Here is a 25,666-nt window from a genome sequence, read left to right as displayed (position 1 = left end):
ACTTTATGTTGAAAGTAGCGATCACTTGTCTTAATTTTCTTCCAAACTAAAAGAAGTAATAGATTTTGATCTCCCTCTCTGGAAAAATGTAAAATTAGATTTCACTAATAGACTTCCAGAATGGTTTAAAGATAATTTTTACCTATATTGAGCATGACACAATATAATTATTTCTCATGATGAGTTACTTAGTTCCAATAAGCAAGGTATTAAAAAATACAAATGAGCAATATTAGCTAAGATAATGACAACTCATACTGGAACGGCTTGGGAGAAGAAGCAATACATAAGATAGACAATATGATGGAAGCATAATGAACAATATGATGGAAGCATAATGAAGCCATAGTAGCATATGCATGAAGTTCATGTGAAGAGATCATCCTAGCAACAATCCAAATATAGAAGAAGTAATCCACTTCTTTGGCTCCATATGGCAAGTAAGAAGCAAGACTTTTGGCACCATATGAATATAAGGAGGACTCATTAAGCAGTCTAAAAATAAATAAAGGCATTTTTGTCCAACCACTACAAAATACATATGCATACGTCCTTTTGAATGAATATAGCCTCGAATGGGCTAAATCCTAATGGCCCATTTGGTTCATGGGAAAGGAGGCTTGGGGATGTGGAATCAATTGCTTTCTATGTTTGGTAAGTTGCATGAGAAATAATTATCGACACATAGAAAGTAGGAGGAAAAGTGAAGCCTCTCCTCCCAATTTGGGTTTTGTTTTCCCTCCTCATGGAAAAGTTTGGAAAAATGAGCCAACATTCAATGAACATTTTTCATGACCATTTTGTCCCCATTAACAATTTAAAATTACAGTATACCATTAAATGTACCCTTTATTTATTTGATTTAATATGGGTAAAATTGAAAAATTATACAAACTTTGTTATCCATTCCTACTCAAAATAAATATAGGAAATGAAATAAAATGAAACCTCCTATTTCTTTCCCGACATTACCAAACGTGAGAAATGATTTTCCATCAATTCCATTCTGTGAACAAGCGGGCTAAAAGCCCAAACAAAAAACCAATTGGCACTCAACCGGCTAGTAAAAACGAAAGGAAAGGAAACAGAGCAGGGTTTTAGAGGGTTTTAACCTTTGACAACAAACGTCTTCCCTTCCCTTTGTCTGTGTGTTGAGTCTTAACAACTAGAACCCTTCAACAAGGCATCGGCCATGGGCGTTGCACAAGACTCCTCGGCCAACCCTCCAAAGAACAACAAGCAAAAGTACTCTCTCTCTCTCTCTCTCTCTATATATATATATATATGTATATCTTGTAAAAATTGTTATTTGTTGATTATCAATAACAGTTTCTGGCAAGCGTTTAGGGCTCTTGGTGTGATTCTAATTTTCGATCTCTTACTATTCAAATTAGGTCTAATGATGGAAAGCAAATTCCTCCTTCGGCCGTTGATAAGGAATTCCTCGCCGCTCCTATCAAATCTGCCACGGACAAATTCGCACTTCTGCCGGAGTTTCTAAAGGTTTGAATATTGTCAGATATTTATTTCTAAATATTGGTATTGTTGTTATTGCCATCGTTGCTATTGTTATTATTTGCATTCGGTAGTTTAAAAGAATTCATATATAGGTGAGAGGGCTGGTAAAGCAACATTTGGACTCGTTTAATTACTTTGTGAACACGGGAATCAAGAAAATTGTTCGTGCCAATGATCGGATTGTGTCTGGCGTCGATCCAAGTATTTATCTCAGGTTGAGTACTTTTTTTTTATTGATTTTTCTTATGGTTCGTATTTCCCTGTTTTAGTAGGAATAAAATTTTCCTGGTTGTGTGATTGTGCTTGCTTAGTTGGTAACCTTATCTCTAATGTCATTGCTTGAACTTCAGTGATGAAATTTCATCAGGAAAATACATACAAATGAAACAATTAAAATGTATGTAAGCTGTTTCCAAGATCTTCTATTCAGTCTATTGACTTGTAAAGGAACATTCTAAAATAGAAGAAAAGCTACTGAAACACCAAATCATTCAATTTCGTAAAAAACTAACATTCTAACTTATTGGGAATGAGGAATCCCCAGACTTATTGGCAATTGGAGCACTATTAGAGTTGGAAGTCTATAAAGTCACGGGAAAGATGTGCACAGGGAAATTTCCCTATCTGTGAAGTCTCCTAAAACCAAATCTGTTCCCATTCCCCACCAGTAACCAGAGAAAGGCAAGAAAGAGCTAAAACCCAGAGACATGTCTTTCCAGGCTTGTTTTAATTTCTGTTAAATTGTATCAGAAATCTGGAAAGTGAATATTACCCTATATAAAGGCTGTTTAAAGGGTTTGAACGTTTCAGGCAGTTTAATATATACTTGTCCTTTTTGTGAAGAACATTTCAGGCAGTTTAATATCCACTTTTCCTTTGGTGCAGGTTTAAAGATATTTCTATTGGTGAGCCCTCGCTTACAATGGATGGTGTCACTGAAAAGATTGCTCCTCATACATGCCGCTTATCTGATATGACGTAAGATAGACTTCTCATTTAATTTGTACTGGATTGCACTTTATTAATCACAGTGGTGCGATTTGTGATTTTGTACTTTTGGTTTGTCCAATTTAATAAAAGTTACTTATTCGTTTCCCTGTTTTTATTCTCCTTTGGGTTCCATTTGGATGAAGTGATTTTAAATCTAGGGATTGAGATGACATTATAATTTGTTTGTTTAGACTAGTGCAATCTATCTATGCTAAGATTTGAATAAGAATATGGATTCCAAATGACTACTTGCATGTAATCATTTCAAATGTATTACATCTAGTTATTTCAAATACATTCAATCTTATGTTTTATAGTTATTATTATTATTATTATTTTTATTACAGCACATTTTGCTTTCTTGTCCAAATCCTGTCTTTCAAGTACCTTCATCCAAACGGAGCCTTGGTTTTGCATCATGTATACCTTGTGTAGCTGTGTCACATCCTGAATATTACTTAAAATGTATAATGAAATAGAAAAGAGACTAAACTGTACTGAGGTCTTGAAATTTATTGTTGGCTTAAACAAAAATTATACCGTGAAATATTAGGTGTGTTATGATTCTCTATATGGAGTTCCAAATTTGTAGGTTTTTTTTGTGAACTTTATTCTTAAAGAATTTTTTTCAATGAAAATTTATCTTGTTTGCGGTGATTTCTTATCCCTCTTTCTTTAATTTCAGATTAGTCGAAAATTGATTTTTGTGTCTGACAATTTCTCAAGCTGTAATTGTTCTTGAAATTTTTTTCCTTCTAGTGACAATGGTTGTTTTTTCGTTTTCTTTTTAAAAATTAGCGAAGGACATGGTCCTTGCAACTTTTAAAGTTTTTTTTTTTCTGCGTTGAACTTTGAAGCTCATGACCTTATGTGATGGTTTTCCACAGCTATTTATCATCTGTGTGTTCTTGGCCATAATTGTTGGTTGGGCTGCTATATTTACAGCTGAACTTTTTTTTCCAGATAGATGTATATGCACAGATGATTTAGGATTGTTGCAGTGCACTCCCTGTCCCATGTTTGTGTGTTTTTTTTAATGATAAATTTATTTATTTTTACTTTAAAAAATAGAAATTATGAACTTTTTGCATTTGTTGGCTGCGCTTCTCTGGGCCTCTATTATTGATGAAGTCTTTCTTTGTTTGCTATGCGTAGGGCATTATTGTTTGTAGACTGCACTCCATGGTCTTGAACAGTATTCAGTGTCATTCATGCATATTAATTAGTCAGTGGGTAATAATTTTCATTCAATCATAATAAGGATATTAACAGTTTAATATGGTATTGGAGTCCTATTGAAATCTCCCCCTGAATGCCAAAATATCCTTGCAAAATGGCTAATCAGATAACTTGGTTTTTGTTTTTTGATTTCATTTTTTTCCAAAGAATTCCACCTGATTATTGGATGAGAAAGGGGCCTCAGCTCCTTATTTGTCTGGTTGTTTATTTTAAAAAAAAACACAAGCCAGATGATGTCATTTGGGATGGGTACGAGTTTAAAACAAAAAGCTGGCATGGTGTAAGCTTTTGAAATTGAACAACATTATGGGAATATTCCTCTTGGTCAGTATGGGTCGTATCCTTTAAAACTTGCATTGTTTGAGTATATAGTATTTTATCGGTACCTTGTGGTAAACCTTTTTCTCTTCTGTTTGCAATTTAGACAATTATTGTCTGAAATACAAATCTCATGCCTATTTTTCACTTCCATGCACATAACTGAACCATATTGAATTTGATTTCTGTAAATTATAGGTATTCTGCTCCAATAAAAGTCGATGTAGAGTACATTCAAGGAAGTCATGATCAAAAGACTAGAGTGGAGAAGGTATTTAGAAATTGTTTCTAGACAGATTTATTTGAAAACATGTATTTGGATATAATATGAAATTTTTTTTTTTTTTTGGCAGAAAGGTGTCGTAATCGGAAGGATGCCTATTATGCTACGGAGTTGCTCCTGCACCCTGTATGGGAAAACCGAATCTGAACTTGCCAAACTTGGTTTGTGCAGAACAAAATAAAACTCACTTTGTTTCTTGCCCCCATTTTTCATCTCCATGCTTTGTTCTGCTCTATAATGAATGTGCATGTCTGTAGGTGAGTGCCCCCTCGACCCTGGAGGATACTTCATAATCAAGGGAAATGAGAAGGTAATATTCTCTCTGCCATAATCTGTTACTTTTCAATAAATGGGATGGTAACTGAACCATAATCTGTTACTTTATTATTATTTTTTATTTTTTTTTTCCGTTAAAAATAAAACAGTTGATGAAATAGCTGGGGCCCATGAATTTTCATTCCCTTCCATTTTTGAGCTATTTTGCCCGCACACACCCACACCCACACATACACACACACACATATATATATATATATATGTATATGTATATGTATATGTATATGTATATATTGTTACATTGGAAGGGATCAAACCCTTGACCTATCATAATTCTTATCCTTTTCCCCATCCTCTCTCACCACTTGAGCTAACCCCAAGGTTCTTATACATTTTGAGGAACAGTTCAATTTGCATTTTTTTAGGCACCTTCGAGTTTGCTTTTGTTTTTCTTGTGTTGGCTGTTGCGCAGATCTAGCTGTTAGAATGCAGTGCGCTGCTGTCAGATTCTTTAGCTTTCATGTTTTGGTTTTGTCCTCTTTATGCAATTTATGTTGTTGATGAAGATACAAAATAATTTATTAATATAATACAAACACAGTGAACAAACTGTTCACTGATGATACATAAAAGATTTCTGAACAATCTATCTGCTAGATAGAAACTTCACACAATGTTTGGTTGGATCTCAAGTTAACATTGCAAAACGTATAAACTAAATGGTATCTCATGGAAACAGCTGCCTGCCAATCCAGATGAATAAAAAGGTGTATCCCAAAATTCAAAGGATGCCTACTGAATTTAATTCCACAAAATCCTTTTATTTTGTTCCATCCACACAACTCAAATTTAACAATCACCTTACTTTTGCACAAGAATTTTGTTTGTGCCCTCAAAAAGCATAAAGTACATAAATGTGTGATTCCAGAATCATCTGCTAGGTGCTTCTAGTAAAGTCACTCCCAGAAAAAGCTCTTATGGCAGAAGTGCTTCCCACATAAGCACTCCCAAACAGGCCCTAAACAATTTGTTAATGCTTGAATACAATAGAGTGGGAGAGAAAAGGATGTTCTATACTTTCAGCCTCCTGTTGTCACATACACCATAATACACCAATAGGGAGATAAACTAACATTAGTCCTTCTCCTTTGATTAATGTCAGAAGTATTTTTTCCTCCTTGAGCATTTATCCAAACTAATACTTGTACCTTGGATGGTACTTTTAGTCTTCCAAATCTTGTCACAAGAAAAGGGGGAGAGAGAACTTATCTATGAACCTACAAAATAAGTACTGTAAACAACCCCGAAGACTCTGAGTTCCAAGCTTCTTCTATCTGGACTAACAACTTGTAATGAAACCATTTGACAATGAGCTGAGCCCCTCTATGCAGTCTGGCTAAACATGGCCAATTTTTTTATTTTTATTTTTATTTCCTTCTTTCTTCATAGTTTTTTGTTTCAGCATATGATGACACTGCAATCCCTTCCAGGTGCTTTTAATGCAGGAACAACTTTCAAAAAACAGGATTATCATTGATATGGACAAGAAGGGGAAGTGAGTTCTTCTTTCTTTGTTTTTCTTTACTACAGGTGTTCGCTGTCTACAGTCCAGGCTTTAGGGTATTTTATTTTCTGTTGTTTTATTAGATTTGGGTGCTGTCGTGGGGTAGATAGAAGTAGTTTGGTTTCTTCTTTTTATAAATAAAATAGAATTCTAGTCTGGTTTCGTTTTTGGTGAGGTATGTATCAAGATGATGGTGAACCTTTATTTCACCGTTTTGTCCCTTCTATTTTGATTATTTTTACTAATTATATTTTTTCATAAACCTTTCATTTTGTTTTAGTTTAAATGCATCTGTTACGAGCAGCTCAGAGAGAATAAAAAGCAAAACTATTATTCAGATGGAAAATCAGAAGATCTATTTGATGCTTAACCAATTTGTCAAAAAGGTTGTAATGCCACATTTCATTTCAAGAAATTTAAGATTTTGTTTCATGGTATCTTGTGACTGTCATATCTTACTGTAATTTACTTTTCTTTTCAAAAACCTTTTCTATAGATTCCTATTATGGTGGTCATGAAGGCTATGGGAATGGAGAGTGATCAAGAAGTAGTACAGATGGTTGGAAGAGATCCTCGATATGCTGCCCTGCTAATGCCATCTATTGAGGTATTAATATGGTCATGGTCAAGTAATGTAAGCAAATGATTAGCTTCTTTGTCTAGAAATGGAATTGGCACAGTAAATGATGAATTATTTACCCAACCTAACCCAGTTTTTTTATTGATTTGGGTTGGCCCATTTAGATTGAGTTGTGGTGATAATAGAGCTCAAAACATGACGAGCATCAGGATAATAGGAAAAAAATCAGCATTCAATCCTAGAACAAAGATAAGAGAAAAGTCTGAGGTTTATTGATAATAATACGATCAGTCTGATTACAACCACCAAAAGTTGTTTAAATACTCTTTCCAAACCCTAGCTCCAAATAAAAATGAATAAATAAAAAATTACAAAAATACCGGAATTTTCTATAATATTAAAACTAAAAGACCTCAAAACGCTTAGAAAGCACATATGTCAGCCCAAAGCACTGAGTTTTATTCATCTCGTCGTTCCCAACTTAGATATTCCATCTCATAAATTGTAAATTTGTAACATTGTGTCTTCTTGTCTCTTCAAAAACTATTGCCTTCGCCCGGTGCACTCCCATTGTTGTGAACAATTTTTAATTTTTTTATTAGTTTACCTTTTTCAGTTGTTATTTGTACATTTTGGGCCTGCAAACACGTCCTTTTCTGCATTAGTCTCATCTTTTGAGTTTGTTTCTCTAATTTCAGGATTGTGCAAAGGAAGGTATACATAAGCAAGAGCAAGCTTTGGCCTACCTTGAAACAAAGGTGTTCTGTGTGGTACCCTTGTTTTGAATTGTGATGATTTCATTTTATTATCTGGAAACAGACTTCAGATGTTCAAGCATCAATTTTATTGTTTTGGGATACATCTCTTTCAATGGAGAACAAAACAGCTCTGAAATTGCATATGGCCTTGCAATTAATGTGGGGGCTATTATTTCAATCTCTCTCTCTCTCTCTCTCTCTCTCTCTTCCTGTTTATTTCTTATTTATAAATCTACATTACATGGATTTGGGCATTGCTCTTGGATGTGAGTACATGCACTAGTGCCAAATACATCTTTGTTCCATACGGTCTTCACTCATTCATAGTATTCCTATTAGTAAGCCATGATCTTACCAATTCCCTGTTGTATTGACATGGCCAGGCCAAGGTGAAGTAAAGGTCCATGTAATGCAGATTTCATCTACTCATAGGAAGCTTATACCCTTTCACTGTCAACCTAGATATTTGCGTGGTAGGGTGTGCCCTTCCTTGACCAATGTAGTGGTATATCTTTGTGGAAGGTTGATTGCAAACATCAGTGTGCCTTAGAGTGTGGTGTGCTAATGGTTTTGGTACTTATTGTTATTATGGGTACATGGCCCCCAAATACCTTACCATTTCCTTATTTGCTCTGCAAGGAATTTAGGCCTCTTATAGCTCCTGGATAATGCTTAGAGTAAATGAAATTTAAAGAATTTTACTTAGAGTAATGGATGAGAGTACTTTGTGGATTGTGGAAAGCCGATATAAGTGGGGGATTAAAGACTCAAAAGAAAACTAACCTAGCCAAACATCTCCCTCCAAATTTACTTTTAGAATCATTCCCCACCACAAAGTTAGACCCCTGTGCGAAAAAAGGGAAACCTGAGAGATGAATTTCCAGAGGCAGCTAAGTGAACCTCGCTCCATAATGGCGGAGTCCTACCCACTCAGACTGCACTCCAATATTTGAATAGCAGAACACCAAATGAGTCCTGCTCAAGAGGACATCTCCACCACCATTGATCTGTTCTGAATTGAAGTCTAAATATCTTACAGTTGCATTTCTAAATTTCTATCTCTGTCTATTTGTGGAAATGAATTGTAACTATTTCTAGTATCTATTTCCTTTCTTTTCAAATGCTAGCTGTGACCTTTTGCCCAAAAAAAAAAAAAAAAAAAAAACCTAAAATGGGAATCAGTTGCGTATTAAATTAGTAGTGTGCTGCTTCATGTTTCAGGTGAAGAGGTTCAGTTTTGCTGGTGCTTCATCTGAGAATGTTAGTTATTTCTTCTTTTTATTTGCTGAAATGTGTCATTGTTCTTTTGAATTTATCTTTTTTTTGAAATTTTCTAATTTCTTATTTGTGGCTTCAATTGTCCATTATTCTAATAGGACGGTAGAGTAATGACTGTTCTTCAAGATGTGTTTCTTGCTAATGTTGAGGTAAGGTGTTCCTTCCCTCTCTCTCTCTCTCTCTCTCTCTCTCTCTCTCTCTCTCTCAATTTAAAACATCTTATAAACATGCTTCATTTGTTTGATCATAACATTTTTTGTGCCCCTCTTGTTTTTGTAGGTGTGTCAGGACAATTTTCGTCCAAAATGCATATATGTTGCTGTCATGTTGAGAAGGATAATGGATGCAATTTTAAACAAGGATGCAATGGATGACAAGGTAGTTAATTCACTCCAAATTCTCTTCTATTCCTTATGATTAATAAATGAGATTTGATCATTCCAAACCAGATTTGATTTTATGTTAGCAATACCTTAAAATGAAAGCAAAGAAAATAATCTCTGAATTTTAGTTCATCCTGAACATTTTGAAAGAAGCAACAAGACAATCGTGTTTGCTGAAATCCACACTGAAAAAGTGTATAGGAATGGCTTCTTTCTGGGTGGACAAACTGATTGTTTGAAACCCATGCTAAAGCATATGTTATTCATAATGTTGCAGCTTTATTCACTTGAGATCTTCATCCATGCTAAAGTTGGTTTATTAATAACAAAGAGCTCTCCATTCACTACCAGTTTATAACTGAGACACCATGGCATCTTTGAGGATTCCATGAAGGGTGTTAAATCACTTCCCTCTACATTACACGTCCTATTTTCTATAGTAAAGGTCAAGCTGCCAAATTTTTTTGTACCTTGATAATTCCTTTTGTAGGTGAGCTGGTGACCCTAGCTCCGCCATGGCAAATATGGGTTTTTTTTTTTTGGAAAGGCCCAAAACTTGATGTTGTTGTGTGTCTCTGTTGATTGTTATTGAGTGTGGTTCTGTGTGTTTGCATTTCGTCAGGGCTATGGTTGTGTTTTTGCTTCTGTTTATGCAGATATCAGATAAAAAAACGTGAGTTTTCCCCTTTTGATGTTAGGATTATGTTGGGAACAAGCGGATTGAGTTATCCGGCCAATTAATTTCTCTTTTGTTTGAGGTATGTGTGCTTTCATTGCTCTCCTATTCTAAACAAAATGGTTTTGAAAGTTTGTTGTTACTTGTTTCCATGTGGTTCTTCCCTCATTCTTTATTTTCTTAGGATCTGTTCAAGACAATGATTGCTGAAGTTAAGAAGGCTGTAGACAACATATTAACAAAGCCTAGCAGGTCTAGCCGTTTTGACTTTGCACAGGTATCTGCTGGGAATTATTAATATAGTCTGCAATCTTTCAATTGAGTATTCTTTACAATCCAGATAACAACCATTGATAATTACGCATCGTGATGTTTTTACTAGGAAGAAGCAAGGATTAAAAAATTGATATTAGTAGATACTTCAGTAGTCCAGATTTGTGGAAATGGCAGGGAAAACTAAACAATGATGAACATCTATTTTGAAACATGAAAATTTTAGAGATAGGCTTAGGAAATGTTATACTAGTCTATATTGCAAAAACTAGACGTGTAAATTTCTCATCTTTGTCTTTCTTTTTTCTTTCGAAAATTACTTCATTAAAAGAGCCAAAGGTTCGAAGTGGCATAAAAGATAGAATTACAATTGAAGGTAACCCTGAGTGGAAAGGAGCCCAAACTTGATAGGCCCAATATCCTAAGTAGATAGGAAATTACACTTATCCAAATCCTAAGAGACTTCTAGGGAGAGCAGAAACAGCAAGCTTCTGAATTGAAGAAGAAACTGAAATTCTTTCAGCAATCCCCAGGATGAAACAGCAGAGCATTGGTATAACCATTTTCCTAAATCCTAAACCCAGTACATGAATTACGAGCCAAAATCCTAACAAGGGAGGAGCATATGGGAGTCATTGATAAATTTAAGCTTTGATGAGGCTAGGGGTTGCTTTCTTGGTCCTGAGGTGGGCAGAGAAGAAACAATGGAACGCCAAACTTCATATTTATCTTCTTCTAACTTCTCAGATTAGATCAGCACCTAATCCAAGATTCAGCTGGATTTGCTGAAATTCTACTAAATATCCCTGAACATTTCTTGAAAATCTACTTAATTTGTCAGAATTTCTACAAAAAACAGTGAAATTCTAGTGAAACACTCTATATTACTGAAATTTGTCCGAAACATTGGAGAAAAGTCTGGAAAGGTAGACCTTCTGCCCCTTTCGATTTCTGACACTTGGGTTTTACTGGAAGATTGGTTGCCGATATTTGGTACCTTGGGGAGAAGAAGTAGATGAAATTTGAACAAAAAAGGCCTGGTCATTAAACGAGCACATAATTTCCCCATTGTTGTGTTTGTAATAAGGGTGCTTTGGGAGGAACTTATCATCTCTTCTTCATTCTTATGGTTTATGCTGTTTAGGGAGTTCAAATTGAGGTGGGTTATACCAGAATCTTGTGTGGTTTTGCAATGTGAAAGGCTTAAGTTTTTGGGAGGAATGAAGGTGGCGTGGTTCTGTTAAATGTGCTCTAATGGCTGTTTTCTGGGTTATTTGGATGGAGTAGAACAGAAGGTTGCTTTATGTTGCTAGGGGCTGGAGAAAGAATACATGTGGGAGAGGGTTCATTTCTGGGTATCATGGTGGGCTGTGGAATCATTGGAATCATTATGTTTGCATGTAAGAAAAATGCGACATTCTTTCTTCGTTTTGCGATCAAGTGATCTGAACCATCTATATTCAAGGCTCTCCTTCAAGGATCAACCATTGAAAAAATCAACCAAATCGGAAATCATTTAGTCATTTGATTGCGATCACTATCATTTCATTTTATGTAACAGAGATCTTGTTTTATCCTTAATGACCATTGGACTTCGGAGTTAAAAATTTCTTTTGAATGAATCTACATTTTAAAGAATTTTAATGTAAAATTTAAATCTCTCATTCTCTTTTGTTTATTTTATTTTTTCCTACTGCAGTGCATAATTAAAGATAGTATTACCCACGGCCTTGAAAGAACCTTATCTACCGGAAACTTCAATATAAAACGGTTCAAGATGGACAGTAAAGGAATGACACAGGTTTGCTTCCCATCATCTACGTTGCTTTGAAATGTGCTCTCTCCTATAAACCATGTTCTCACTCTCTCTCTCTCTCTCTCTCTCTGTGTATATATATATATATATATGTAGTTATATATTTACGCTGTATTTTTTATGGTGCTCTCTCCTATAAACCATGTCTTTTATTGTAGACATGTGTGCATATGCAGTATCTTCTAGAATCTTTCAATAATGTTAGCATTTTTTGCCAGTAAAAAGGCAAATATTATTTCTGGAAAACAATAAAAATACAGAGAAAGTGGACAAGATGGCCACTTCAAAAGACGGAAAGTCGAGTTGTTAATTATCTCTTCATTGGTGTCCCCTCCCTAAATGTGGGCAAATCTTCTTACCCTTTTTTTTGTGTGGCAATTAATGGATTTCTTGTACATCCTGTTTTAGTAACTTCGTTCTGGAAATAAATAAAGAAGACAAACTACATAAAAGCCCCAAAGTATAGGGTCATTTTCAAGTTCATACCCACCTTTTGGGAAATTTATGACCCTTGGAAAACCTACAAATTGCCCCCTCCGTTACACAAACCATTAATGAATCTGTTAAGTGCTGATGTGGCAAATATGGGTCCAATTTTTTAATGACATGAACTTCCAAGTGGACAAATATATAATAAAAAATTATCTACTTTGTAATAAAAAATTAAAATCATATTAAAAATTAAAAATTATCTCCTCCAAGCCCCCTACCCAGCGAACCCAGCTACTCCAGCCACCAAAACCACCACCCAAGCCACCCAAACGACCACCCAGCTCCTCCATTCACATCCCCAAATAATTTACCTAGGCCACCCATCCCAGCTTTACAACCCATCTTGTTCCAGCCAAATCCCCTACTCTTGCAACTTTGGGCTTCGAGAACTTGGTCGCGTTTTGAAAATGGGTTATCGATTTTTTCAAGGGCGTGATTTTGGTTCCTCCATATTAATCCAAATGGTTGGATCATTCAAAAAAAAAAAAAAAAAAGGATGTTGATGCATTTGTTTCACAATCTGGAGTCTAGCCACTTGCAGATCTGGGTATGGGGCTTGGTGGTGGGGATATGGGTGTGTTAGCATAATTGGACCGAACCAGATGTAAGAGAGAGAGAGAGAGAGAGAGAGAGACAAAGAGGGGCGGAGGGAAGGGGATGGGGCTGGGGCGGGGCTGCGTGGAGAAGAGGGGTGGCGCTGGGCTGAGAGATTTCGGGGCTATCGGGAGGTGCGATGGGCGATCAGGAGGGGCGCTGGGCCGATAGAAACTGCCTTCAACCTTAACTCAATATCTCAAGAACGACAATGATATTACTTCTTTCACAAAGAACAGGATATGATTTCTCAACTCACTCCTCCTTATAGACTCTCTCAATTAATAAAGAGTTAACCTAACCAACTCTCAACTAACTAATACAGACAAAAAGTGGAGTCGTTTTCTCACTTGTGCAATCAGGAATCTTGTGGTGGGTGTCTTCATCAGAATTGGGCAGCAAGATCGATCGGGAGGGGGGCTGGGTGATGAGTGATTTGGCCGTTGAGGTTTTTTTATTTTTTCAAAATAACTGTAAAGAATTTATGATTTTTTTTTAATGTTTATTATTAATTTTTCATATGGAGTCCACTTCATTAAAAAAATAGGACCCATATTTGCCACATCAGTATTTAACAGATTCATTAACGATTTGTGTGACGGAGGGGGCAATTTGTAGGTTTTCTGGGGGTTTGAGTATGTACTCGTAAATTTCCCTAAAGGTGAGTATGAACTTGAAAATGACCCTATAGTTTGGGGGTTTTATGTAGTTTGCCCCAAAAAAAAAAAAATTATCCTTCCCTATCAAACAAAAGGCAACAGTATAATTTTTAGTGAGAGTGTAAGCTGTTGATTTTATTTGGGATGAAGTCTGATTTTTCGCTTTTGGTTGTGTTTGTTTGTTTAAGAGTTTTTGGGATATCTTCTTTAGTGTGATTCATCTTGATGTGTGTGAGCTTTGTTGATTGTAACTCGTTCAGCTTTGTTATAGGGCTGGAGGCTTTGTTCAGATGGAGTTCTTGACTTTTTTTTCTTGTCATTATCTGAACAAAAAAAAAGATGGACATATTCTCGATCTTCTCTTCTGCTCCTTTTTCTACATATATTCGAAAACAAATACAAAATCAAGTCTTGGTGCATGTTTAAAAAAATAAATAAATAAATTCCTGAGTCTCTGGTTCTTAGGCTCTCTCAGGTTTGATTCATAAAGGTCCCTCTTATGGCAGGTGTTAGCGAGGTTATCTTTTATAGGGTGTCTAGGCCATATGACCAGAATCAAGCCGCAATTTGAGAAGACACGGAAAGTAAGTGGACCTAGGGCTTTACAACCTAGCCAGGTAAGGGTGATGTCTCTGCAATGCTTTGAAAATGTGTCACCTTTTACATGATGGATATCTGAATATATATGTATCTTTGTACTTACAGTACTTTGCTTTTGCTTTATTACTTTTGGTGAAGTGGGGCATGCTTTGCCCTTGTGATACTCCAGAAGGTGAACCTTGCGGACTGATTAAAAACTTGGCCCTGATGACTCATGTGACAACTGATGAAGAGGAGAGCCCGTTAATTTCTCTGGTATGCTCGTCATCACACATTTTTGATATACCCATGGAGGTGTAATTTTTGTTTTCACTTATTGTGCTGCATCATACAATAAGTGATGGCATATTTAATAATTGCAGTACCTTCTGCATTTGCATGTGTAATTGTTAAGTCTTATATGGTTGAAGAATTGCATTATATTTTACTATATTATGGCGGTATGTTGTTTTGGGTTAAGGTTTCTTTTGCTGTTATTGGGAAGGAGAACGGGTTTTTTTTCTTTTTCTTTTTCTCTTTATCTTTTCAAAATCCCAAGCTCTAAGAAACTAGCGTGCACAAGACACACCTTTTGGAGCGAGGCACACGCTTCATCAAAATGTCCAAGTCTTCAGGCATTTTGGCTTTTCAAAGGGATGCAGGAGGCATTTCCCTTTCGCCTCATTTTGAGTTAGGCCTCAATTTGCCTTTGAAAACTCTGGGTAGTAGATGCTAAATAATAAAATTGAGTATAGTTCTCATTCCTACATTTTATGCATACATTAGATATTTGATTCTTGTTCGTTATAGGTTAGTATATTATCGTGCTAATGTTGGTACTATAATTAGGTTGCAATTTGTTAGATACATATATTAATTTGGGTACAAAAATGTTTTTATAGGATTAAATTTGTTTTGGGCCTCTATTATTTTAATATTTTTCAATGAAATCACTGCAATTAATAACGGTTGAAATAAAGATCAAATCAAGATTTCTATCATTTAAATTGACAGAATGTGCATGTCCATGGGATGGTATTTGTATCTATCTGCAGCTGTATTGTGTATGTCTGTCCTTGTTTGTTTAGTTCTGATGTAATCTTTGTTGGAGCAAAAGATCTCCACCTTTCTTGAGTAATGATAATACCCTGTAAGATGAACAAACCTCGGGTGAGGGGACATTATGGTGTGGTGCTAGCCAAGGACCGCCTGATGGAAGGGTCGATAGTTTCTTAATTTGCATTGGGCCCCTTTAAACAATTCTGAATTCACAGTCCGTTTAACCCAGTTAAAGGTGTGAGGGCACTTTAGTCTTGTTCATTCGTGTTAGACACGTAGCAAGACGTGGTTAATTTTGGTCCCACAGACTTCTTGTGCACAACTATTTGTGTTTCTTTAAAAATTGATCAATAAATAGTTTCTTTTCAAAGCAATTAAAAAGTTGAATGTATATATGCAATGAAATGTGAAGCCAGTTTTTGGGGGTTTTTTATTTGGGAGTTTCACTAAAACACCCAAAATGGAGGTTGAAATTATAAAAAAACCCAACACCCAAAACACTTTATAAACACAACCAAAACCCATCATTACACACACTCAAAACCCATTTATAAACACACCCAAAAAGTTGACTTTGGGGTTGATTTTGGGTGTGTTTCTATGTTTAAATAGTGCTTGGGTTTTTTTATAAATACATGTCTAGGATTGGGTTTATTTATAAATTTGTATTTTTTTTTTCAACATGACGAATAATAACTTTGTATGCAGAATGTGCACATTCCATTAATTTAACTGAGGAAAATCCTGATTTATACTTAATTGCATCAGTTATTAATTACAGGGACTTGAATGAAAAAAAAAATCTACTGAGAAGTTGGAACTAAGTAGTAAATAGCCTAAAATTATAAGGACCAGCATTGTAGTTTCAGCAAAATAATCTTTTGTTAGAAAATAAAAGTTTATTATGTTTTTCTGTCAATTAAAAGATAGGATTTTATATGTTTTCCTGAAAACTGATTTAAGTAAGATCTGCAATTTGTTGACTTCCAAAAAATCAATTGGACTTGTAGATAATATCTAGCTTCAGCAGATATCCCTTATAGTTTGAAAAGATATTCAGAAAGAACTGAACATTTGTTGTTCCTGTATGTGCATTAGCTAATCCACTGGCCATATTAATTTTTAGTTTATTCCTTTTTTAGTGCGAAAGGCTTACACTCTGTATTATTTAATTTCTTGTGCAATAGTGCTACTGTTTGGGTGTTGAAGGCTTGGAAGTACTATCAGGAGAGGAGCTTCACACACCATATTCTTTTCTAGTTTTGTTCAACGGAAACATCCTTGGAAAGCATAGGAAGCCACAGGTAATAACAGTGTTCCATACAGATGTCTATGAATACACACGCTCATATAGTTCCATCACGGCTGTTCAGTTTGTTTGCCAGTCACAAAAATGGCCAGGTGTGATGGGGTGTTCTGCCAGAAAAATTTGCAGATGATGTTTCTGTTATATGATTTATGTATTAGTGTCTTGGTGCTATTGTGTATTCCTCTTTGGTGATAGATACTTATTTCATTCAATAATTTTTCTTAAATCTTAGCATTTTGCTGCTGCAATGAGAAAGTTGCGTAGAGCTGGGAAAATTGGGGAGTTTGTAAGTGTCTTTGTCAATGAAAAACAGGTAAATTCTTAACTTCCAAATTACTTTTTTCTTCCTCTTCTAATTCCTTTTTATAGCTGCAAACTACTACATGTGATTCTTTTCCACTTACAAGGCATGTGCTTCATGGGCAATGGCATCTTCAATTCCCTTTAGTGAGCCTGTAGAGGCTATTATTAACTTGATGTAGGAAGGTTTTGAGAATACGTGACTTTGATGCAAGGAACCCAATTTGTAACTTCTAACCCCATTTCAAACCTAAATGTACCAGGTTCCCAACTTTTCAATTATAATCGAGTAGAGTCAGATGATGACTTGATACTCCTTTAGTAAGATCCTTGTGCCTTAACTGAAGATACAGCTTGTCCAATGCTGAAAAAAATAAAATCCTTTCAAACCACCACTAAATTATTTTTTCTCTTGGACCTATACAATTCCAGCTCAGTTGTCACCCTTTTGTTTTTTTCCTGTACAGCTGATTGAACAGCCTTATGGTCCTTGTCACTTTCCGCAATTAGAATTTATGAAGCAAATTTGGCAACATTAAGTCACCCACCTGTCATCACTTTCCCCATTAGAATTTATGAAGCAAATCTGGAAATGCATATAATAACAATCTATAATGTTGTAGCAGTTTGAATAGAATTGTTATGTTGTTTGATCTCTCCACCTGTAATGATAGAAAGTAAAACGTTTTAAGTATAATTTATCATTGTAGTCTCCAATTCATGTTTCTGCTATTTTTTCCCTGGAACTAGTTTTTATGATTAAATACCTGACACAGTTAAGAATTTTATCAGCATTGTGTTTACATTGCTTCTGATGGTGGTCGAGTTTGTCGTCCGCTAGTTATTGCTGATAAGGGCATATCAAGGGTCAAAGAACATCATATGCTGGAGTTGAAGGTGAATATACTTTTTGCTGCTTCTCCTGCCAAAATAATTGTTACCAAAGCTGATATTTTAATATCTTTTGCTTTTTAAGGCTGGAGTCCGCACATTTGATGATTTTTTAAGTGACGGGTTGATCGAGTATCTTGACGTTAATGAGGAGAACAATTCTTTGGTTTGTTCCTGTCTAAGCCTTACTTATGAAGTTTTTCATTTTGTGATGTACTTGATAGACAATTACTCAATATTCATAATTATCATTTTATAGATTGCTCTATATGAAGAGGAGGCAACAACAGAAACAACACATATCGAAATAGAGCCTTAACCCTCTTAGGTGTTATTGCTGGTCTAATTCCATATCCTCACCACAACCAGTCTCCTAGAAATACGTACCAGGTTTTCTTGTCTTACTCTCTGATAAATTTTTTTTTTTCAGGTTACCCAAATTTCTAACTGTATGATTCTAATTGAGCCCTTTGGTCTTTATATAGTGTGCAATGGGAAAGCAAGCAATGGGAAATATTGCATATAACCAGGCAAGTGGTTTATTAGTACATGGCCCCTTTACCCCTTTGGCCAAAGAAAGAGGCCCTTCTTCCCCCTTGCTGTTTAAGCTCTTTTAGAAAAGATTTTTTTTTTATGTTTCCATGGTGATCTTAACCCTTTTTTATGTTTGTTTTCCTCTTGCGCATTGAAAGTTACCAAAACTTGGTTATGTACTTTCATCGTAGGGCTCCTGTGTTCAGCCATATTTCTTGCCATTATTGATACAAGTTACAACCATAATCTTGACCTTTTTTTTTTTTTTTGTAGCTACATCGAATGGACTCATTGCTTTACCTTCTGGTGTATCCTCAACGGCCATTATTGACAACAAAGACCATTGAGTTGGTTAGTATACCCTATACTCTATTTGGGTTGCTGTTGCAACTGTAGTTGGTAAATTAATCACTTTTTCTTCAGGTGGGCTATGATAAACTTGGAGCTGGGCAGAATGCAACTGTTGCTGTGATGAGTTATAGTGGCTACGACATAGAAGACGCAATAGTCATGAACAAGGCATCTTTGGATCGTGGTTTTGGTCGTTGTATTCATATGAAAAGGTACCCAACTTCATTGTCATTGGTGACTGCATACAACAATATCACAACTTTGCCGTACACTGTTGGTTGCTCAAGTGTTTGGATATTTATGGTTACTTACAGAAGATGTTTCTGAGTAGGTATTGCGCGGTGAATCAAAAATATGATAATAACACACAAGACAGAATACTGAGGCCCAATAGAGATGGTTTTGATTCTGGACCGATGCGGGTAATGCAAAGCCCTCTTCCCTCCCTTTCCTTAAATCCTTGTACCTCTACCTACATGGTGTGGTGGTGCAATTATCTTAACTTCTTATATTTGTTGTTTAACTGCAGTCTTTATATGTCTCTTCTCCGGTTCAGTTTGGTCAACATCTTTATAGTTGTCTTGAATTGCATTTCTTATAGGTGCTGGATGATGATGGGCTTGCTGCACCTGGGGAAATTATTAGACGAAATGACATCTTAATAAATAAACAGGTCCCTATTGTCACAAGGGGGCAATTTAAATCAGCATTAAATGATAGGTTGGCTACTTTGTTTGCCCTGCATATTCAAACTAGGATTCTGATTGTATCATTTCCTTACACCCATTTTCTTATGCAGCGAGTTTAAGTCTGTTCCACAAAGATATGATGGGCCTCAAGGGGAATCATGTGTGGTCGATAAAGTGGCTCTTTGTTCTGATAAACATAATAACTTATGTTTCAAATTCTTAATTCGTCATACTCGCAGACCAGAGGCAAGAGATTGTTTTGTCATCTAAGATACTTGTGCTTACCTTTTAGGATCCTCTAAAATATATTTTCATTTATGCAGGTTGGTGATAAGTTTAGTAGCAGACATGGACAGAAAGGTGTTTGTGGTACCATTGTCCAGCAGGAAGATTTCCCGTTTTCTGAGCGTGGCATTTGCCCTGATTTAATTATGAATCCTCATGGGTTTCCAAGGTAATTCCTTCTTTTAGAACTACTTATTGTAAATTTCATTGTTTTATCAATCATGTGCAAATTGAGTCAATATGAGGTTTGTGTGAATTGAGTGGAAAAGATCAAATGGAATTTTCTACTTATTCTTGAAATATATATATATTTTTTTTGGTCAATTACTCGTTCTTGAAATATAGGTTATGTTATTAGAAAATATGAACTGCAAGTCAATTTTTTTTCAAGAGGCAGTTGAGGTGATCATTTGAAACTGATGTTAAGGATGAGTTTTCAGTGGGTCAATTCATGTTCAGGATGTGTGTTTGTATCCTCACTATTCATTATTTGAGTTTCATAAGCAATGTCGTTTCTGATTGATAATTCAGAAACTGCAAAGTCGTACCATTTATTTGTTTTCTAATAGTTTATTTTTTTCAATTTCTACCGTTTCTTTTATTTTTAAGATTTCAATCTAAAGTATTCCTTAATTCATAGCAGATTAGGTTTTCCATTTCAAGGGTACCCTGCCCATCCTCTGAAAGGGTGGTTGGGCTTCCATTTCTTCAAAAATGAGAAAGAGATTAATGAATAAAAGGATTATGAGTATATAACAGGTCCAAAAAAAAAAAATTCCAAGCCTGGTTGTTAAACACAAATCATTATGTAGGTCTTAGGTCTCATATCATTTGGGTCAGTTGATGGATTGTATTGCATTTCAGTAGTCCTAGAAATACGTAAAAGGGGACAATCTGAGGCTATACTATTTGGAATCCATGCTTAAGATTTTTCTAGAATTTCGTGTGGAAATCGTTTGAAGTAGTTCTTTCTACGTTTGAATGTTACATTCCTATCTTTTGTGTAGTGTTTATTGATCTTCTGGGTTTCTGACTATGGTCTGCTGTAGATATCATTGGAATCTTCCTATGTGTATATGATTCGTGTGTTTTTCTTTTCCGGTTTTCTGTCAGTCGAATGACTGTAGGCAAGATGATAGAGCTTCTTGGGGGTAAAGCAGGAGTGTCATGTGGCAGGTTTCACTATGGCAGTGCGTTTGGTGAACCAGGTGGTCATGCAGACAAGGTTGAAGCTATAAGGTGCTTAAATCATCTATTGTTTTGCATTATCTTCTATGTTTTTTTCCAGATTTCTTTTCTGTAAATAATTTCTCTTTTGTGATAGTGAAACCCTCGTGAGGATGGGATTTAGCTACGATGGCAAGGACTTTATATACTCAGGTTGTGGCTTTGCTTCTGAAATTCATTGCATGGTCACATGAAAATTTTATTGCCTATTCACGTGAAAATGTTTTAAAGTGTCTATTAGATCATTTTCTGAATAAATAGCAGTGTCTGATATGCTAGATGTTTTCTTGCAATGCTAAAAGATCCGAAGATTGGTTATTTGAATTTATAAGAGATTAAGTTGAATCCAGATGTTCCAGGCTTTATCTGATTCAAAAAGAATTCATCTTTCTAGACCATCTTGGATATTGTAATTTTAATTTGAATGGACGAACAACTTACCTCATAGTTGCATTTTGGTTCTTTATGAAGTACTGTCTCTGTCTCTGTCTCTGTCTCTGTCTCTGTCTCTGTCTCTGTCTCTCTCTCTCTCTCTCTCTCTCTCTCTCTCTCGTTTCAATCTGGCTACACAGCAAATGACAAAATTAGCCCTATTCATAAACTTTACTGATGAAACAACATTATCATCTTGGTTCCTCTAGTGCTATCATATCATAATTATAGTTTGAATTTTCAAGAATTTTCAAATATTACGTATTTTACTAATCTTTGAACTATTTAATATCTGGATGCGTTTGTAGGTTGTACATCAATATGATTTTCTAAATTGAATTACATTAGCCTAAGATCATCAGCTCTCATTCATTTTCAGTCATAGTTAATATTGATAATCTACAGATGTCCATTGTGGGAACCAATGCTTCATTATTAATAATGCATTAGTTTAAGCTGGGAAAAAGTTGTTGTTATAAATTATATATACCATTGTTAAGCTCCAAATTGCCAAATTTAGAAACTACATGTAAATATATAGATGGTACTGTGGTTGCTATATCTAAACTAAAAGAACTGAAAAAGAGTGCTTGGTGATTTGTAAGACATGAGATTACAAGCTAATAATAAGTGGTAGTCTTGTGGCTTAAGAAATTTTGAAAATTACTGGACATAGATGATGCAGTAGTTTTACTTATTGGTTTAAATCCAGTAATTCTCGAGCTCTAAAGGATATGCTATGAAGTATGATTATTTTTTGCATATTTGTTGTTTATCTAAAGAATTGTATGACTGACTGTAAATGTACTTTTCTGAAACGAATAGGATGGCCCTCATGGGTCATGACTTTATGGTTTAGAACATCAACTAGAAGCTTTATATTTAATATACTTAAAAAAGGAGTCATATCTTATGCTTCTAAAACCTAAAACAATTATGGTCTTCACTATGTTTAATTTGAATTAAAAGGAGCTCCTTAACAGTGTTCCATGTGCTTAGACAGATCTATATCATAGGAAAGAAACTGTCTTAATGCATGTGTTTATCCTCCAGGTATCACAGGTTGCCCATTACAGGCATATATATTCATGGGACCAATTTACTACCAGAAGTTAAAACATATGGTGAGATTTCAATTTTCAATCATGGCTATTTTACACGCTTGTGAATCTTCGGTTCCTTCTAAAGTTATCACTATGATCGTTTCGATATTCAATCATGGCTATTTTACGTGCTTCTTGGAAGATATTAGTTTCTTCACAATATTTACTCCTATCACATAAAACATGGCATATTTTATTTTAAGTGTATCAAACACTTTAATTATTGCGCAGTTTACACTTATGGATCATTAAAACTTCAACGTCATATTTATGATATCATATAAATACATGATGTTCAGGTCCTAGATAAAATGCATGCACGAGGAAGCGGTCCCCGAGTCAGTCTAACTAGACAACCTACTGAGGGAAAAGCCCGAAATGGAGGTTGTGATTTTATCTTTGATATATCAAATTAATTTCACGTTAAGCAGTTCTGTTTGTTCTAATGTTATTCATCTACCAGGACTACGAGTGGGAGAAATGGAGCGTGATTGTTTGATTGCTTATGGTGCTAGTATGTTGCTTTATGAACGCCTAATGATCTCTAGTGATCCTTTTGAAGTTCAGGTATTTACTGTTTGTGCTTCTTTAATAAATCTACCTTCCAGATATTTTCCGTTGCATGTCAATAAGCCATTTTATGATGTCATCCCTACTCTGCTGTCTCAAAAACCAAACAAACCAACACTTACAAAACTTTTCAGCCATTGGTGGACGGTCCGAATTCTTTCAGTTTTTATCTAACTAGTTAAATACTTTTTCTTGGCTTAAAATATTTGCTGTTGATATCAAATATTTAAATACTACTTCCAAAAAATAATAATAATAAATACATGCCTTTCTTGAAATGCTTTCTCAAATTAGTAAATTAGAAATGTCAGTATAACCCTTTTGAGTTTTCCTAATTGATATCAACATACCTTTTCTTTTACTGAGAATATATTTGCTCAGCATCACCATACATAATGTGCCAGGATAAGTTTAATTAGTCTACCCTCTGCACGAATTTCAACAATCGAGCTCACATCCAATGGCAACAAATATTGTAGTGAGCAAATCTAGTCTTTTTATTTGACTGCACTAAAACATAATAGCCACAAACCAAAAGACCAATGCATAAATGAACCACATGATTTTATTAAAATGAAGAAACACAATGACAAAACAGTGGCGTTTTGTCTAAAACTTTTCAAAAACGAAAAAGGGAGATTTCTTCTTCATAGTAAGAGTTTCGGGCTGACTTATTTCTTCATGGTACGCTTCGCGTGCCTCTGCAACATGACATTCTTCTTATTATTTTTTTCTTCGGTGCAATTACTTAATTCAGACCTGTTAGGTTGTAATTTTGGTAGAAATCAGCTCAGAGTGATAGTGTCAAAATTACCGATAAACTTCAGTGATGGTGTAACACTTGAATGGTTGGATTTGATATTTGTGGACCCGCTATATTATTTCGGATCTTCCATAAAGCAAACCAATCTTATGAAAAACCATAACCTTTCTGTAAGTTTTCAAAAGGTGGTGTCTCAGACACGACATTGTAATTGTATTGTAGCTTCTAATATTTGCTTTTGCCTCAGGTTTGCAGAGTGTGTGGTTTGTTGGGCTATTACAACCATAAGCTGAAAACTGGAATTTGTTCCTCATGTAAAAATGGGGATAATATTTCCACCATGAAGCTTCCCTATGCTTGCAAGCTCTTGATTCAGGTAAAGCTTGGCAATTCATTGAATGTTCTTTTGCTTATCCAAGCTGGCACATCCCCTGTTTGTGGAAGGTCTCTTAACATCCCCTTTAGTATAGTAAGACATAACATTCTGAGTTAGATACTGGGTTTGCAATTTAATTTGTCTAATTAACCGCTTAAAATTGTGATCCAAAAGAAATCCTGAAAATTTGCCTCTTTATATGTTTCCTGATTTGCAAAAATGGCTCTTTATATAGTTTTAAATGCCTTGGAAAATTCCTTCTTCCAACTTTTGTTTCTCTAGTTTTGATGGATTTCGTTATCTGAAAATTTTCTTTTCTTGTCCGAAACCATATGCCTTATTTGTTCACAACGCTTTTATGTGTCTAAAAAGAATGGTCAGCTATTTCTCTTGGTTTAATTTTATTAAAAGGGGTTGATGAGCAAGTTATCATGGTTAACTAGCATACCCTAAAGAATGTCGGTAATGGTTCCGCATGCTGATGTTTAAGAATAGACATAAATTGACTGAAATCTTTTTTTCTTCTTTTTGTTGTTTTTCCCTATTATTAGCATGTCAATAGTTTCCCTACATTTCACAGCTTCAATCTTAAGTAACCTTTCAACTGTTGAATGCTTGCTTCCAGGAACTTCAATCAATGAACATAGTTCCTCGGTTAAAACTAGCTGAGGCATGAAGTATGGCTTTTCTTGACAGCACCGAGTCGACAAACTGAAAGTGAGATTTGATTTTGTGGTTTTCCATACTACTGATTCTATTCTAAAGAGTCATACCGAAAATGAAAAAGGCTCCATTCTAAAGCCAGCTAGCCATCAGATGTGGAAACCCGCATAATGTGGTACAGGGATGGGCATGGTGAAGAGGGTTGGCACAAGGTTTTCTCTGCCCCGCTTATGTTCATCTTTTGTTGCTGAGAGAGGCAGGAAGTATGTGCCATGTACTTTGTTCTTCTCAAATGGAAACAACTTGTTTCTCTCAATGTATACATTTTTTTTTCTTCTAAATAATGTATCATTTATTCTAGAAAGGGCTTTGGCGCCTACTATGAGTACACAGTAATAAGTTAATATATATGCTCCCCTACCCTCAAAATTCTCTCCCAAGGGCATAAAACCGAAAGTAAAATCTGAATATATCAACACGTGGACGAGGCATTGGTGAGACTTCCAAATATCAATTATGAAGAAATTAGTCCATACATCTTCGTCCTTCACAAAAATCAAAGGGACGTTCTTCGCTGTAACTACTCCGCATTGGTGGGCCTTAAATTCCGCATAAGTTAGTTGTATCTAAAAATTTCTCTGGCATCCAGATCGGACATAATTTGCAAAAGTTACCTTTGATCCATGTGATCATGCTAGAGATACCAACTTGTGTATCATTTATCTAATAGAGGTGGAGCCCATCAATACAATGAATCTCACGCTCTATTAGAGAGATGATACACAAGTTGATCTCTAAAGTTGGTCTCTCTAGCATTTTCCTTCTAGTTTTAGCGGCT

The 25,666-nt window shown here is 35.3% G+C and overlaps 1 protein-coding gene across 1 annotated transcript; it reads left to right on the top strand.

Annotated features, from left to right (window-relative positions):
• Positions 1–1,079: 1,079 nt before the first annotated feature.
• LOC103344334 (DNA-directed RNA polymerase III subunit 2-like) lies at positions 1,080–25,257 on the top strand. Its single transcript, XM_089051937.1, is given in 39 exon segments — positions 1,080–1,245; positions 1,395–1,503; positions 1,611–1,732; positions 2,404–2,496; positions 4,264–4,336; positions 4,419–4,509; positions 4,606–4,658; positions 6,115–6,179; positions 6,469–6,574; positions 6,685–6,795; positions 7,467–7,526; positions 8,748–8,786; positions 8,903–8,953; positions 9,084–9,182; positions 9,886–9,945; positions 10,048–10,140; positions 11,836–11,937; positions 14,204–14,314; positions 14,436–14,552; positions 16,523–16,639; positions 16,877–16,957; positions 17,737–17,841; positions 17,921–18,001; positions 18,095–18,149; positions 18,152–18,225; positions 18,321–18,365; positions 18,643–18,720; positions 18,793–18,932; positions 19,052–19,142; positions 19,322–19,440; positions 19,520–19,655; positions 19,733–19,863; positions 20,808–20,933; positions 21,019–21,074; positions 22,407–22,477; positions 22,756–22,840; positions 22,920–23,023; positions 24,037–24,165; positions 24,791–25,257. Coding segments are annotated over 39 exon segments (3,483 nt in total). The 5' UTR covers positions 1,080–1,192; the 3' UTR covers positions 24,842–25,257.
• Positions 25,258–25,666: the final 409 nt, after the last annotated feature.

This window comes from Prunus mume, linkage group LG5 (genome assembly GCF_029339155.1).
Source record: "Prunus mume cultivar Tortuosa linkage group LG5, ASM2933915v1, whole genome shotgun sequence".
NCBI classification, from domain to species: domain Eukaryota; kingdom Viridiplantae; phylum Streptophyta; class Magnoliopsida; order Rosales; family Rosaceae; genus Prunus; species Prunus mume.
Note: the sequence above shows the minus strand (reverse complement) of the source record. Positions and strands in the feature narration are given on the sequence as shown.